This window comes from Antedon bifida, chromosome 6 (assembly GCF_963402885.1).
Source record: "Antedon bifida chromosome 6, ecAntBifi1.1, whole genome shotgun sequence".
Classification (NCBI taxonomy): domain Eukaryota; kingdom Metazoa; phylum Echinodermata; class Crinoidea; order Comatulida; family Antedonidae; genus Antedon; species Antedon bifida.
The window spans coordinates 13,074,510-13,091,943 of record NC_136231.1 but is presented as its reverse complement, the minus strand read 5'-3'; the positions used below and the strand labels follow the sequence as shown (position 1 = coordinate 13,091,943).

Genomic DNA, 17,434 nt, shown 5'->3' with positions numbered 1-17,434 from the left:
GACGGTGGCGGCAAAGTCGTCATGGTTTACATAAAACTTGAAGCCTAACTAATTTTTCACAAATTGACAACGCGAATGGGTAGCGTGAGCATATACCTCATAAATGTTTTTAAAATAAATAGCTTATTGTTGATAATGCAATGGCTGTTTCAATCCTTAATGTTATAGAAGGTAACTATTGATCGGATCTCCTGCATAAAACGAAACATGCATTGTCTATGCAGGAGTGCATATTGCACTCATAAGCTAGGAAACCAATAGCGTAGTACCCTCAACATATTAAAACAACTCAACTTAGTCATAAATGTATGGTGTAAAACGTAAACATAGTAAGGTAAGTGTGATGATAATAATACGATAAGAAATCAACTCGTTGTTAGTATTACTAAAGATGAGGTGTTAAATAATGATATAATAATAATGTAATTAACTATAACGATCAAAGTAGCCATGGCGGTGCAGCAAAAGGTTTGGTACATAAAGTAAACTGTCTTTAGAATTAATACTATTGTAAAAAGGGATGCACGGCTGGTTTGATCATTAGTACATGTATTTAAAACAAAAATAAAATCCAATAGCTTCCAGAAAACGTTCTAATCATGATTATTACTTTTTTATTCTGACGAGCTATAACAGATTGAAATTTACTGTAAAGATGAAAATAAGTGACCCACGTTATTTACATTTTTAGACATGATGACGTCATAAAAATTAAAATATTTTTAACTCATGCGAAAGATAGTTGATCGACCTAGATGAGGGAGAAAGACAGAAGAATAATATAAAAGAGAAACAGGACGATTACAAGGAGTTATCCGCTGAATGCGGATAACTAATAAGATAGAAAAAAAAAAGATCCTGACAATAACAAGGGGTTATCCGCCAAGTGCAGATAAACAACTAGATTTGAAATAGTCACTATGGACAAGTTAGGCTATCCGTCGCGCAAACGCCACCTGTCTGTCATTCGTTGGAGTATTTCGCACAGAAAAACCATTATGCCATTGTGACCTGAAGAAAATAAAATGTTAGTGTACCCTCTATACAGCATACACTATACTATACATAACTACATACAGTGTAGAATAGGTGGAAATAACGGAACCCACCTTTTACTTCAATTTTTAACATGATGACTTCATCATAATGAAACACGTAGATAGCAATTTTGGAAGGGAATTATCTGAGCAACAACATATTAACGTGTTGAAGAAATTTTGATACGTAGAATATGGATGCGCGCTCTTTTAAATGTCATGAACTATGACGCAAAATATGAAAGTACGACTTTTATAATTCAACTGGCCATATGATGATATCACAACATCCGATGCACAACATTTTTAAATGAATTCGTATCTACAATTCAACAGCTTTCAGAAAATGTTTTAATCATGAATATCACTTTTTATTTTGAGGAGCTAATTGATATTTACTGTAATGATGAAAATAAGTGACCCAAGTGTTTCACGCTTTTGATCATGATGACATCATTACAAATTTTAAAAATGGTAAATCATGCGAAAGATAATTGACAATATCAAAATATGGGGAAAAATGGAATACGGATAATAATAGTACGAATTTGTAAGGCGCCAATTCCAGCAGTAAGTGATCAAAGTGGAGATGCGCTCTATTAAATGTGATGAGCCATGACGAAAGTCACAATGTCCGGTTAGCCATATTGATGCATGATTCCATATCTACATCTCATCTACTTCCAGAATATGTAATAACAATAAACTTCACTATGTAGTTTAGAAACTATGACTGTTTAAAAAAAGGCATAATTTTGACAAATTTTTAAAACTTTTCATCAAAAATGCGCGCGAATTGTCCAATTCAAAGTGCTCGTATGACGTGCTTTTAAGTCGAAATTGTTAAAAAATTGGTAAAATTACTATAAAAGGCTGGAAAAACATAATTAACACGAAAAAAATATGTTTTTAGCGCTACGTGCGCACCGCACGCGTAAATTGATTTTTGGTGTGCCCGCGTAACTTTCTGTAGTACATTTCTCAAGTTTACCATACAGTAGGAGTGATTTCAGGTTTTTAAAATGGTCAAATGAGAAACGGAAATATTGCTAATTTTTATAAAATAAATTCAAGAATTAAAGACCCCTTCCCTATGTTTTTTAGATCTAATTTAAGATCACAAACTATATTTAATGTAAAAAAAAGACTATATGGTCCTATTGAGATAACTTTTTTCGTCTTTTAACGGTTAAAAATGTGAAAAATAAGTCGATTCTAATAATTATAGCAGCCCGCTATAAATCCCAAAATGCATTGCGTGCGGATTGATATTTTTGTTTTTCTTCTGTAATTCATCCACTTTTCGATCGATCGTGAGGCCAAAACAAATGGAAGACTCCTAACTTTTCAGCTAAAATACCGAGTTTTCCTCTATTTGTATCAACGGAGTCTGGCAAAAATAGAAAAACAATTAATGCAGCAACTATACAACGTCCGGCTAGGTATATAGCTAGCGCACGATGTTCGTACGTTACCGATGTTTACCAGCTAGGCCTACAAAACTAAGCCTAGCTAGACTAGGCCTAAAGACCGTCCACGAGAGGTCATTCGCCGCAAGCTACTTTAGGTAGTGCATTGTTTCTCAATTTTTATCATAATTTACCATAAAACGTACATTTAAGACAAGGAATGACCTGGTTTAATGTTTGTAAAGTAATATGTATTATTTTTACAAAACGTCACAAATTGTAGGAAAGGGGTCTTTAACTGAATTGACTTGAATTCAAAAGAGTCAACAATACAATTTAATGATATTCGCATCGTTTACCATACTGGAACTTCCCCATGACGTTCGCATTCAACGCACAACCTTAAAATGTAGGCTACGACCATTTTTCTGATAGCGCACTATGGGAGTGTCATTTCCGGCCCTACCATTGATTTAAACGCATGACTTTGAGTGACCATTTTCTAAATATGTTTCATTTTTAATGAATGAATATTATCTCTTTATCAAGCAAGACAATGCAGTAACAGAACTTGAATGTAAGGTTCTTAATTATAATACCAGGTCAGTTTCCTTTAATTTTAGGGAAAAATTTTTATTATGTTAAATACAAATATGGATATTCTGATAAAGTTGTGACCGATTTGAAATGTCTGCGACCAAAGTTACCTAACTAATCCTAGATTGGGTCGAAGGTCAATAATGAAATTTCAGGTTAATTTTGAAAAATAAATTCTAAGGTAAATATAAAAATGAATATTCTGAACAAATTGAGACCAGTAGTTACCGAGACACTGATAAGGTCAGGTCAAGGGTCAATTGGTCATAAAATGATATTTCCGGTCATTTTAGGAAAAAATGTCCCATTACAGTAAATATAAATGTCTATATTATTGAACATTTTGAGACCAAATATAAGTCTCTACCTATATTAGTTACCGAGATATATGAGAATTTCTTGTTCAGGTGGCCATTTTGAAAAATGGCTGACAACAATTTTGCTCTAGGAGTTGAGTTTGAACAACAATATAATTATGTTAGTAGACATGTTTCTGAACACTTTGGCGAAGAAAGCTATTGGTAAGCAATTTTGAAGAGCAATTAAGAAAAATTTGCTAACAAGCCCCAACTAAAAGGATAAATTGTAGCATAGAAAATTTACATGAACGCAGAAAAACGTACTTCATGCACAGGTCAAGTGGTATTTGTAAATTTGTTAAAAAATGTGTTTGTGAACCTTTCAACTACGTATTGGTCCATTTGATGTAGCATGACCCACTATCAACGCATGTGAGCTGGGCCAACTTCTAAATATAGAGTTATAATGTAAATAAATTCGTACAAAGGGACACCACCAGACAAGTGCGTATTACAGTCTACTATACACGCTTTGGTCCATGCAATTTGATACAGTTCAGATACTCTTGAACAACAATGACAATGAATTTGTGAATTAGATGTTTTACTATAATAAAAAATAGAGTTTGATAAAATATATTCTACAATATTCAGTAGCCCTAATAATATTTTTCCACTCAGAAATTAGGGGAAGGGGGTTGGGAGGAGGCGTGCAGCTGTTGCGTTCACCATTTTGAACCATGTCACAACAAACCAAATAATATTTGTATACTATTTCTTATTTTTAGAAGTAGTGAATTATTCAATACATTAAACAAGAAGTTTTAAAAGGAATACAAAAAAAGAAAAATCCAATTTTAATTAAAGCATTAGACTGTGAAATGTCCATAAAAAAAATTCAAACTTACATGATGAGGTACAAGTTCATCATAGCCTCTGCTTGAACCACTAGCACAGTTTGCCATGGCAACCAAACCTGAATTTGGTAACAGATCATACACAGACCTTTTCTATATAAATCAATAAATCATTCATATTATAGTAATAAACTTCAGGAAACAAACAGTATGTACACAACGGTACTCATCAAAACATTTATTTGAAAAAAAGGACAGTTTTATCAATGTTTTTACTTTCTGTTTGTGACTTGTTTCTGAATTGAATAATGAAAAAAAGATTGACAAATAAATTATGTGACATTTATGTATGTTTATTGAAAAAAAAACTCTAGGTCTATGGTCGGTAGCCTAAGCCAAGTATGAGTATAAAATCCTATTATCTAGCCTTGAGTGCAAAATGCTAAAAGTGGGTCATGTTCTTTGTATAGATATGTGGTTTCAGAATATTATTTTAATAAAATATTCGGTATTATTGGAAAGCTTATTTGTATGTCTTTATTTTGATGTATAGACAGATGAATTTAGCAAACATGTCTGGCGGTGAAGTGTACTTCCTTAAGTGAGTGGCTGGCTGTGAAGTGTACTTTCTGAAGTGAGTGGCTGGCGGTAAAAGTGTTAAGCTTTAAATTACCGTAATAAAAGTTTCTGTACGATTTGTAAAATTATATATTTGTCTTACCTCTATGGGTGATGGGTTATCATGGGTAACATCCATCATTAATGCATGAGTGACTGATGGGGTCAAAGGTCTAATAGGAGGTTGTAAGAATGATCCAACAGGGTCACCTCCGTATCGGTACACTAGACGGCCTTCCTCATGAGATTCATGGGCATTCAATGCCTCTAAAGTAATGATAATGATTATTATTATTTGATGCTATGTTAAAATAAATGTCCGAGTCGAATTCTGACGTACAGTAATATGTAATGAACAATCAGGATAGGTGAACAATCAGGATAGGCCAACATTCATATCTAGCCTCAATAAACTTGCACAATGGTAATATTTTTCGGAAGGTCTAGTGTACAGCAAAAACACACAGTGACAGTGTACAGTTTTTATTATTTTATCAATCTATACAGTACATCAATTGTTTTGGTTGATACATCGATTTATCAAAATAAACAAATACAGAATCTTTAATTTTTCAATATTTGACCAACCTCTAATAAGTGAATTAATACCAAGTCTATTGACATAGGTATTGTCCATCTGTTCAGAGTCTGTAAATAGTTCAGCAATGACATAAAGGTCAGGTCGAATACGACGAGCTGCATCTAACAGATACTATCAATATAAAAGAAGGTTTGAATAAGGGGAAAAGATCAATAAATTAAAATTAGTATATATGATGAACAAACAAGCACATTTATATTGTTACCTTGGGTGTCTAGAAAACTCAGATCTCAGATATATCTGAGTTTTCTAGATCTAGAAAACTCAGATATCAATATCTGACTTTTCTAGTTCCAGAATGGAACTAAAAAACTCAGCAAATGATTGGTTGGTAGGTCATTTGGATCATTCCATTATTAATCAGAAGGTAGGTCATTTGAAATACTAGAGTATTATTAAAACTGATTACTGTGTACTAATATTGTAACATGTAGAAGTGGCCTACGGCTTAAATCATAAAGAAAATACAGTGCATGTTACAGTTAAAATGTAGGCCTAAAAATTAGGTACAGTATGTACGAGTTGGTGTGGGTACGAGTTGGTTGAGGTACGAGTTAGCCAAGTTGAGAATAGGTAGTTATTTTGGGTACGAGCTGACCACTTCTAGCCTAGTAGGGCCAGGCCTACTCTTCGTGATACATCGCGATAGCGCCCACACGTTGAGCCTTGAATTGAGTTTGCTTAGCTGGGCTAGGCCTAAATGCTAAGCCTACATTTTAAAAGGTGTATACTGTATTTCTTTATGATTTAAGTCGTAGGCTGCTACTAAACGTTACAATAATCATTATTATTAGTAAGAAAACGTATAATACTGTAGTATTTCAAACAAGCTACCCTCTATTAATAATGGAACGATCCATTTGATGATCTGGGTTTTCTAGTTTCATTTTGGAACTAGAAAACTCAGATATCTGAGTTTTCTAGATCTAGAAAAGTCAGATATATCTGAGATCTGAGTTTTCTAGATCTGAGTTTTCTAGACACTGTTACCTTGGCTAGTTTGCTAAAACCTTTGGTAGCAACAAAAAGATAATGAATCAATGGACCAATCTGTGGCTAACCACGTACTATAGTTTGATTAAAAAAACAGTGCTTTGTAAACATTTTGGTTAAGTAGAGAGCTTCACAAAACAGAGATTTTTATTTTTTTTTTTATTTACAGCCTGTAAGTGTAAGTTAATAATGGATGTAGTTTAATTATAATCTCGTTGATTAAGAGTAAAAAACATCACTTTGTAACAACAAAGAACAAAACCCATTTCACACGAGTGTCATCACTGAATAATTATAACACCAGCAGTGCCTTATATGGTTATATACACACTAAATGTTCTCTGACAAATTATTTTAAAAAAACAAATTGTCAACAAATTGTTATACACTATCCCTTTACTTTGAAATATATGTAAGCTAAAAAATGAAAGCAATACTGGATGGAACTTTAGACTTTACTTTTGACTGTTCAGACTTTACGAAAATAAAAGACGCTAAAGAAAAATTGTGCTGTGTGAATTAGATGATGCGGGCAAACACTAACAAAATTATAAAATGCCAAACTATATTAAATTAGGTGTTTTTTCGTGGTGTATTAATTATTTGATAAAATAAAAAAGTGGACATAAATCGAACGAAAAACACATTGCTGCGGAAACAGGAATTGTTAAGTTGTTTTCATGTTCAACAATATATCAAACCATTTGGAATCGTTTTGTTTGTGTTTATTTGTTTGTTTGTGAGTGAGTGGCCGAGTGGTTAAGACAGTGGAACCGTAATCCATAGCCATAACATCGGAAAGGGTTCGATGCTCACTCGCTCCATGGTTCTGGTGGTAGAACAAGTCTTCTTGGATAAGGACTATAAACCATAGGTCCAGTGTATGCACATTGCTCGCGTGCACTTTAAAGAACCTAGTACATCTTTCGAGACGAGTAGGGGGTTACCACGGTGTACTAGTTCACACACACACTGTCGTGGACAGACGTAATGGCGCCGTAGTTGGCTGCCGATGACACGATGTGACCATTAGGGGAGAAAGAATGTTGTTGAAAAGGTGTAATATCTAAGTCCACAACGCACTGATCTTCATGAAATAGCGCTATATAAATGTTCCATTACATTAAATTTATTTATTTACATTTTTTTTTTATTTCAATGGTTTTGATATTTTGCAATTTTTTTTATTGGGAGATTTGCTACTTTTGTAATTAAATTGTGGTCTAGCAGTAACCCGTGCTCCACACAGTCTTGTCTGCCTTGATAATAATTTGCATGGGATGATTAAGTATAATAAAAGTGCCATACTGGATATGGGACTTTGCGCTGTGTGAATATTAATCTAGGGTGGCATCAGAAAGTGACAAGGTGCATGAGTGGGACATGCACGTTCAATTGGCAGATTAAAACATTTTAATGATAAAATATGAATTAGGTTATAGAATTAGGATGTGAAGTATTGGAATAATAAAACTACAGCTGCTTTACGGACTTTGAAATCAACGTAAAAAGTAAACAAGTCGAAATTAGATGATGTGCTCAGACACAAATTTTTAAATTTTAGGTGTATTTTTCGTTTATATCTGATATTTTGTGGAAAAACGAAAACCATTTGGATTCATTTTATTTGTGTGCATGTGTTTTTTTTACTTCAAATGTTTTTTATATTTTGCCATTTTTTTGCATGAGGTTTCGTATCTTTTTTGCTAATTTTTGTAATTACAATGTGGTCTAGTTATGAAGAGGTGATACTTATTATTTACACATATCGCGGATTAGAACTAGAACGAAAATCATTCAAACTTCAACGACGTGATCATTTGATACGGTTGATTGGCTGCTGAGACTAAACACTGTTTTAATTTGGCGGCCCCGCATGATATTTGTAGATCCGGCCATGGCGGTACACAACAGAGGAGGTTACTGATACGTAACATAACTCACAAAACATGTCAAATTACTGTTATTTTTTGCCTATTTTTTAGTGTTTATCCTTAAAACATTTAAGTGATATAGCCTATTGTGTGCGGCCTCTCAATACACATCAGTGTGCCAAATAAGAGCATGTGCCATTCAGCGGCTTCGGAGGAGTAAAATTATGAGAACAATTTAGTAGCATTAAAATATAGATAATTTAACTACAAGAGAAATTGTTAAAAGCCTATAGAAAAAAACAATTTGTATCCATTACAATATATCATATCCAATAGAGAAATAATACTACTAAAATCACAGACCAAAATTGACCAAGATAACAATTAAAAAGAAATGAGTACAGTATATCTACCAATTAATTGACAATTACAACCATTGTTACTTGCTAAAACTGTATAACTTATTAATACTTCTTATTCACATACAAATCAGATATTACCGAAGAGGTTGGATCATTATCATCTCTCCATATTAAAATACTCAATGTTGTGAATCAGAATCAGTCTGAAAGGGCAATTGTGATGGAATACTTTGCCTAAATTGATAATATACTATACCTCAGCAACATGTATAGGAGTGCTATGGCAATTATCAATCCTGAATCCATGGAAGATCTTAGCATTCATTTCTGTATATTTCAACATATGATTCCAAAGATATGGACAGTCGGTAGGTTTCTTGCCATAACGTAGTTTTACACTGTCACCCCAGACAATAACTTCTCGGCGAAAGTAGGCCTTAGAGTTAGGTGATGCAAAATCTTGCCCGGAACTGTCACCCATTATCCAGCCATGATGAACATGAAATCTACAAGCACCAACATTTTCTAGAATACTTTCATTAAAGTCAACATGTTCATCTTCATATAGAAAATATCTGCAAAGAGACAAAGTTGTAGCATGAAGGAATTTTATTATTACATTATCCAGTTAATGATTTTCTATGTTGTACTGCATGCAGCCGATTATTATTCAAAGTCTACATTAGTCAAAGTATAAGTATACAAGGTAAAAGAACTTTTGTAAACCGATCACAACGAAATTATGAAACAAATTCTCAAATGACTATAATAAACTATAAATACATTCTTTTAAAAACTGTTGCTATATCACTGAAACTGTCATTCAGTATAAGGTCAGAAAAAATAAAAATAATATTTAAATAATAATAATTTATTTGGAAGCTACACTTTTGAAACAGTGGAGGTGCGTTCATAGTAAGTAAAATAAAAGTTCAAGCAAAAAAATAGGCCTATTTACAAAGAATATTAAACTAAATTATGTACAAAATATACATAAATTAAAAACAAAGAATTTTCATTGTTGCTTTCCCTTTTCAAGATAACACCTCTTTAATCCTAGAAAACATAAAGCTGGTCAGGTCTACGGTGGATTATCAATCGTGTTTAAACAAATTATCTAATTCATATTTAGAAAAAGTAGTGTGTAAACAAGTTAAAAATTTAAAATGAAAATTATTCCAATTGCAAATAATTTGAATCCAACGATATGATTCCATATGTACAATCGTGTGCAACATTTATTGGGAACCAACCCAGTTCACCATATACTGTAAGGTTGCACGCAGTGTGTTTTTAGACTAAGAGTATATTTGTACTAAGAATATAACTAGACATTTGCAATTTTTCTATATTAATATCAGCTTTATTTAAAGAATATATGCAAGAGTTTGTAAGCATCTTGCAAAATATTGCATAATTTACCTTGTGAAATAGGAAATTTGTTAACAAGTAATTGAGGGTAAAACTAATTTGTAATTTTTCTCAGCCAGAAAAAGAGTTTGTACTACTGTCCATTACATACAAATAATTCCTATTGGAAAAAAATGACATTAATTGTAGGGAAGGTTTTAACCCTGTTTTCACTAGGTGAATGTATTTGCGTGAATCCAATGGGTCGCAGAGAAAAAAAATATCGCGCTACCCTTTTCACTACAGTACAAGAGCGATAGCTGCGATTTTCATTTCATTTCCTGAGCACTGATTGGTTGCGCAGTTTTTTGCTTTGCAACAAGTAGAAACAATTTGAACTACAATTCCGCTGAAGCAAAAAACAAAAGGGATTTGGAAGATCGAAAGGTAAATATGCATGCGTATAAGTATATAAATTTTTCAATTCATGCAAACAAATTCGTGGAAAACAGGCTTAAAATACAGCGGGTATTTATGCTTGTATCAAATAAAAAGACAAAACTTTACTTTGGAACTAGCATATGTTCATCAGTAACCTTGCCAACACATGGACCCTTAGGGTCAACAAAATGATAATATACTTGTGACATCACATTATTCACAGTCAATTGCAAGTCCTCTTTAACTTTGTTTTCTGCCTCTCTATTTAGTCCGTCTAAATGCAATTTCAATTGAGATTGATTTTCCAAGATATCATTCTCTGATGATCTGAATATAAATATAATATACAAAAAGTCACTTTTAAAGTTCAAGATAAACAATATTGTTCAAATAACCATATAAATAAAGATGCTAATCTATCACAAAAAAACATTAAAGAAAGTTTTACATTATATTAATCAAATGGTATTACTGTACAAGATATATAGTGAAAAAACTCATTTATCTCCGTTGATTTGAAATTATTGTTACTGGATAATTTTGGTGATAAATTTGAGGCAGGCAATGTGCACAAAACATCTGGCCATGTTACCTTTTAATATGGAATGATTTGACAACAATGTCCATATCAACTGTGGAGCCAAGTCTTTTAAATGTTGGATCTTGTATGATGATAACTTTGCTTGTATCCATAGCATCTTCTTCATTTGTATATTGAATATCTTTTAAAGAAAAAAGCAATGCAGATAAGAAACAATACTTGTTGAAAGTAAATACTAGGTATCCATACTATACATTTAATTATAATTAATTAATTAATTAAGCTATTTTCATTTGTTATTTACTTCTAAAATGTCTTTCTGACCTTTGACATGTGCCACAAAGTTGTCAACAATTTTAGAAACATCAACTTGATAAAACTGCCACAACTTAAGATCTGGTAGAATATGATCTTGCAAAATTTGACAAATTGCCTTGAAAAATTATAAAGAAATTATGCAAATTACAAAAAAAATAAATAAATGTTAAATGCATTATGCTGGTCCTCAAGCTTAACTGGAAACTGAGGAAATTCGGACTCCCCGGCAGCCAGCAGTGCCTACCAAATAAGCACACTGGGAGACGATCCGCTTCGAATAGTGTACCAAGTTCTTTAACATGCACTGTTACATGGGACCAATGGGTTTCCCATCCGAAGGATATGAGGCAATGAGAGTAAGCATCTACTGTAGCCTATTGGATGCAATTAGTATGGTAAAGAAAAACATGAACCCATGCCTATCACATGCTAGTCCGATATTATCATTACACCATCACTCTCTGGTATATAGACGGTCTCCCATCCAGAATGCAACCAAGCCCAACGTATCTGACGAGAACCTGTGTTTCAACGCAGTATGGCTTTTCTTAATTCAGCATTTAGACGCCATTTTGCCAAGATGGGTTGCCATGTTAAATTGAAAGCATGGTATTACTTACAAATATGCTTGATGATAGTTTATTAGGGTACTGTATGTGACAATATTTAATGGTTTTTGTTTGTAAGTAATACTTTTGGCAAAAATATAATTTTTTACTAAAATGGGGTTAGGCTAGGCAATCTACTGTATCTAAAAAAACAGCCTAAAGCGAAAACATTGCAAACAGAGATTTTTCTTTTTTAAATGGTCACATATGATGAGGAGACACCTCTGTCACTCATCCCGATGATATGCAAATTAGCTTAAAGATGTATTGTCCCTTTGACTAATTCCAAAAAAATAAAAAATAACAGATTTCGAAAAAAGGTGGGTCATTTTGAAGTATCATAATAGTTATTAACCACACCAAAAATTTGTCGAAAAAAAAAATCATTTAACTGAAATACAGACGTTTTTTTGTTAAAAAAATAACTTTGACTTCCAGTCAAAGTTTTCGATCAAAACATATCCCATAATGAAACGCGCTTGTTTGGCTACTCTGTATGCATAATCATAAAACTTCCTCACGATCTGTGTGAAAATACCTTCTCAACCGTGATGAGTTGTAAACAATCCTAATTAGCATATGCATAATGCGTACTCGTGGTTTGAAATCTTTGTTTACTTTCGTTCGCGATGATTTTCCAGACGAAATGTAATCAAACTAATTTACCTGTTAATTACGTAAACTTGTTGCTTTTGGCTCGAATTTTTGACTTACAGTGAATAACTTTAATATTACTTTGATAAGGCTAATTTAAATTTAGAATATTTTGACCTTCATTTTTTTGTGTTTCAAGGGACAATACATCTTTAAATATGAAAATTAGGGTGAAATTACAGGGTTATCATATCTCAAAAACTACTAGTCCAAGAGAGTTTTTTTCACTGATTTATTCAAAATGTAAACCGCGAACTCATTTCTCAATGTTTGCATACAAAATGTCTGTAGAGACTTTATTTTGCCGTCAAATGACCCAGATATAGGTTCCTAATAGCCAGCATAGGACCACTTTGTAATTCCCAAAATCACACCTTTGTCACACAGCTCGAAAGTATGCAAATTAGTAGTACAAGTTAAATAAAATATGCAAATAAGGGGGGAAAAATTACAGTTAGAGAGTTGATTTTTTCACAACCGTATTCAGAATGTACATATTTCTATTTGCTCCAATGAAACATTTTACAAAAAATTACCAGAATTATGACATTGACCCTCGACCACATTTCTCAATATTTCATATATAATGAAACTAAAATGTCTGTAGAGACTTCTGCCCTCAAATGACTCGGATACAGGTTTCTAATAGCCAACATAGGACTGTTTAGTAAATCTCAAAATCACACTTGCATCACTCACCTCCAAAGTATGCAAATTATTAGTACAAGTTACATGAAATATGCAAATTAGGGGGTGAATTCAAAGGTTCCTATATATCGAAAACCACTAACGCCTGTATTCTTAAACCGGACTTTAGTCGTAGTTCAAAGTTCGACTTGAAAAAGTCGTGGTTCGAGCTTCAAATTCGATTCATAAATGAAGTAGTCGAAGTTTGCAGTTCGACTTTAATGAAGTCGAGCTTTTAGTCGAGTTGCACACGTCTGGGTAACAAAGGCTATACATTGGCCAATGACAAGAGAGTATTTGAGGAGCAGACGAAATTTTGCGCATTGATATCACTTTCCATTTTTTTACAAAACTTTTTACGCATCAGGACTATATACATGAAAAATAATTTTAATCGTTAATTATTAGAACAAGATCAGTATTAATTTAACAGTGAAGTACTTTTGATTAACAACAAACAAAATCTTCAAAATATATTTAGGAACCATGGCGGTATGGTAACTTTCATATTTTCTAGGCCTCCAAGAAAGTATGACCGCGACGAACCACGCACTTTATAGCGTGACAAGAAAGCGCTAGGCCCCCTGAACATTCCATCGCGTGGTGAATTTCCGCATCTCCCATTGTCGCTATGGCGTGACGTAGTTCAAGTCGGACTTGCGCGAAGAAAATAATGTAATTTGTATACGGTTGTAAATAAAGATGATTTTCATTATTATAACATATACCAATGTATATTTAATTATTAGCTAATATAAAAATAGATATTTCATTCTTCAATATCTGGCCAATATAACAACTCAATGACTGTTATATTTTTTATAAACCTTGCTTAAATACCATTTAGTCGCCATTTAGCCTGCCCCCTCGAGGACTAAAAAAATCGATCAAAATCTGTCTCGATTTAGTCAAGGTTGGCCTGATTTAGTCGGCGATTTAGTTCGGTTTATGAATTAAGGGCGTAAGGCTAGGTAGAGTTGATTTTTAAAGTTTTAGCTCGAACTACGACTACAGTCCGGTTTAAGAATACGGGCGTAAGGCTAGAGAGTTGATTTTTACAAAAACTTGTTCAGAATGTACATATTTATATTTGCTCTAATAAAACATTTTACAAAAAAAATGACCGGAAATACAACAATTGACCCTTGACCCCATTTATCAATGTTTGCATACATAATGTGACTAACTGTCTGTAGAGACTTTGGACTCAAATGACTCGGATACAGGTTTCTTAAAGTCGGCATAGGACCGCTTTGTAATTCCCAAAATCACATCTTTCTCACACACCTCAAAAGTATGCAAATTAGTATTACAAATTACATGAAATATGCAAATAATATGCAAACTATTACTGCTAGAGAGTTGATTTTTTCAAAGCCTTATTCAGAATGTACATATTTATATTCGCTCTAATGAAACATTTTACCAAAAAATAATGTGTGACATTTGACCCTCGAACCTATTTCTCAATATTTGCATATAATGCAACTAAAATGTCTGTACAGACTTTCTTTTGGCCTCAAATGACTCAGACACTGGTTTTCTATAGCCAGCATAGAACTGTTTAGTAATTCTCAAAATCACAACTCTGTTACTTCGCTTGAAAGTATATGCAAATTAGTAGTAAAACAAGTGAAATTTGCCATATCTCTATCGGTCATTAGCGTTTTTCGAGACATGGCAATTGACTGTAATTTGCATATTTCATATAACTTGTTACTAATAATTTGCATAATGTAATGACATTCAAAACCACAGCTGCTGCTATACTTTAAGATTTTTATAATGCTCCTAAATTAATGGATACTAAATCTGAAGAAATAAGGATTATTAAGGCAGCCACAGACCGTATTAAGAATGACATCACATGTATGAATACTTCAAGAGACATGTACCCTACTCCTGAAGATATAGCATCTATAGATAAAAACATTTATTTCATTTCTAGATTCTTTACGTATATATCTGATGATTTATGCAGTGAAAAGAAAGCAGACTTGAAGATTGCATCAATAGGACAGAGCATTATTCAAGCGACCCGGCCCAAAGTGTGATGGCACCTCTTCAAATTGGTCTAGCAGTTCAAATGCATCATCATTTTGGATCAAAGTTCCTAATTGATTCCCCAAGTAGGTGTGGGTTTTCATCTTATTCTGAAGAAAAACAGTTTGAAATGTCAGCAGCTAGATCACAAGGAACTGATATCCCGGGTGTTACCCCAGGTCACTTTGTACAATTTGTCGCTAGACGGACTTAATAAATTCCACGGAATAGGAATTATTGCAACTCTAACAACTGCCAAGAAAAGAGATAAGACGATACCAAGGTTATCCGTAACCGCTGAAGATATTGCTGCTGTAGGAAAGATTGATATTCACTACTACAAGAAATCCCTTGATGGTATGGAACCATTAATTTATCAAGAGCTACCTGTTCTCTGCTACAAAAACCCAACATGGAAGCTAGATATTCTTTGGAAAGTGGCATGGCCTATTCATTCACCAAGGTCTAGTTGGTCAGGTATGATGCAGGCTGTCAATCAAGGACCTCACCCAGGAAAATCTTCTTTGACCTTTCTGCCCATGATAGACATGAATACCAGTGACATGAGTTGTATATATTCAACACTTAGATTTGTATGTGCTGAAGCCAAACGTCAGCATGTTGATCCTATTCTTGCGTTTGACCAGCCGCTAAGGTGGAAGGCCCAGATAATAATTGCCAACGAACCAGCCGAAAGTGACCTACACAATATTGTGTTACGTTTATGTGGATTCCACACAGAGATGAGCTTTCCTGGATGCATTGGCAATATAATGGCAGGAGCTGGTCTACAAGAACTGCTTGAACTTGTCTACGCTTAAAATACAGTAGGATACATTCTAAGTGGAAAAGCTATATCTAGAGCCGTTAGAGGACATCTACTTGTTGACTCTGCTTTGAATGCATTGCTTATACGAACAAAGCATTTGGTATCAATCACCCATAAGATATATAGTAATGGGCAGATATCAACAAATGAGATGAATGATCAACCAAGCTTAAGTACCCAAAGTGAAGATTCGGTACTAGCACTGGAAATTGAACCAAATAAAATCCACCAAACTGATGATGCCACAGAGACAGAACTAAGTGATGACAGAATCCAGCCATCTGATATTCTGCCGCCGATGGATATGGAACTAAATATTCCAAGTGATCTTCAACCCATCATCAAATTATAGGACTATTATTAGATTATAATTGGTGAAGTCTCTGCAGATACAGTCTGTGCAGAAGAAACTATTGATAAAGTTCATAAAAAACCTAAAAGACCAACAAAAAAAAACTCAGTCAACTGCTCATTTATGGCTCCAATATATGAATATGGTTAATCTGCTACGTCAGTTTATTAAGCCAGAAAGAACAGGAAATTGGTGCCTCCATCTAAAGACACTTCAAGAAATGCTTCCCAATTTTGCTGCAGCAGGGTAACTTATATGCAGAATAAGTGTACATCAACAGATGATTCAGCTGGAGACAAAACGGCCGAAAGTATTTGATCTTTTTTAGTACCGGGCACCATGTTGTCCGAAGAAGTGATCGCTATTGGGCAGGGCTTTCTTCAGACTTAATCATAGAACAATCGCTAATGAGAATAATAAAGACCACTGGTGGATTGACAAGGGGGCTGAGTTGCAAAGAACACAATGGCTCCTATCTATGCCAGCATGTTCTGAAATAGACAATGATATGCAGGAATTTACAGATACCTTGTTTGTGACAAGTGAGCAGCACAAGGATATGACCAGTAGAATTCTACTTGGATTTCTTCAAGATAGAAAATCCTTTTCAACAGGACCCGTGTCTCCAAAATTTAGCTACAGGCGTAACTGCTGATGAGACAGTGACTGCTAATAAAGCAAAAAAAGTACATCGATCAGATTCAGATTTAATTGGTCCTTGCGGAAATTCGTGACAGGCACAATCACTCACATAATATTACAATAACATACAAAATATATATATATATAAGTTAAATAAATATAAACAAGTAAAGAGTTGTAGAAAAGATACACTACACAAAATAAACTACAAGATGATTAAAAATTGAACAGTATTTATCATTGAAAGCACGGATGGAAAAAGGTATGAATGAATTAAGATATCTGTTAGTTCTACATATTTTGCTATGTAGTCACTTTTCTG

The 17,434-nt window shown here is 33.6% G+C and overlaps 1 protein-coding gene across 1 annotated transcript in view; it reads right to left on the bottom strand.

Annotated features, from left to right (window-relative positions):
- Positions 1-17,434, bottom strand: part of LOC144845413 (glycogen debranching enzyme-like) — a 130,681-nt gene that overhangs the window by 89,533 nt on the left and 23,714 nt on the right. Inside the window, exons 5-11 of the mRNA XM_078702722.1 lie at positions 11,304-11,412; positions 11,031-11,160; positions 10,565-10,765; positions 8,904-9,222; positions 5,406-5,529; positions 4,921-5,084; positions 4,251-4,352 (exon numbers count right to left, since the gene is read on the bottom strand). Of these exons, the coding sequence (XP_078558848.1) occupies positions 4,251-4,352; positions 4,921-5,084; positions 5,406-5,529; positions 8,904-9,222; positions 10,565-10,765; positions 11,031-11,160; positions 11,304-11,412 (1,149 nt within the window). The remainder of the gene's footprint in view (positions 1-4,250; positions 4,353-4,920; positions 5,085-5,405; positions 5,530-8,903; positions 9,223-10,564; positions 10,766-11,030; positions 11,161-11,303; positions 11,413-17,434) is intronic.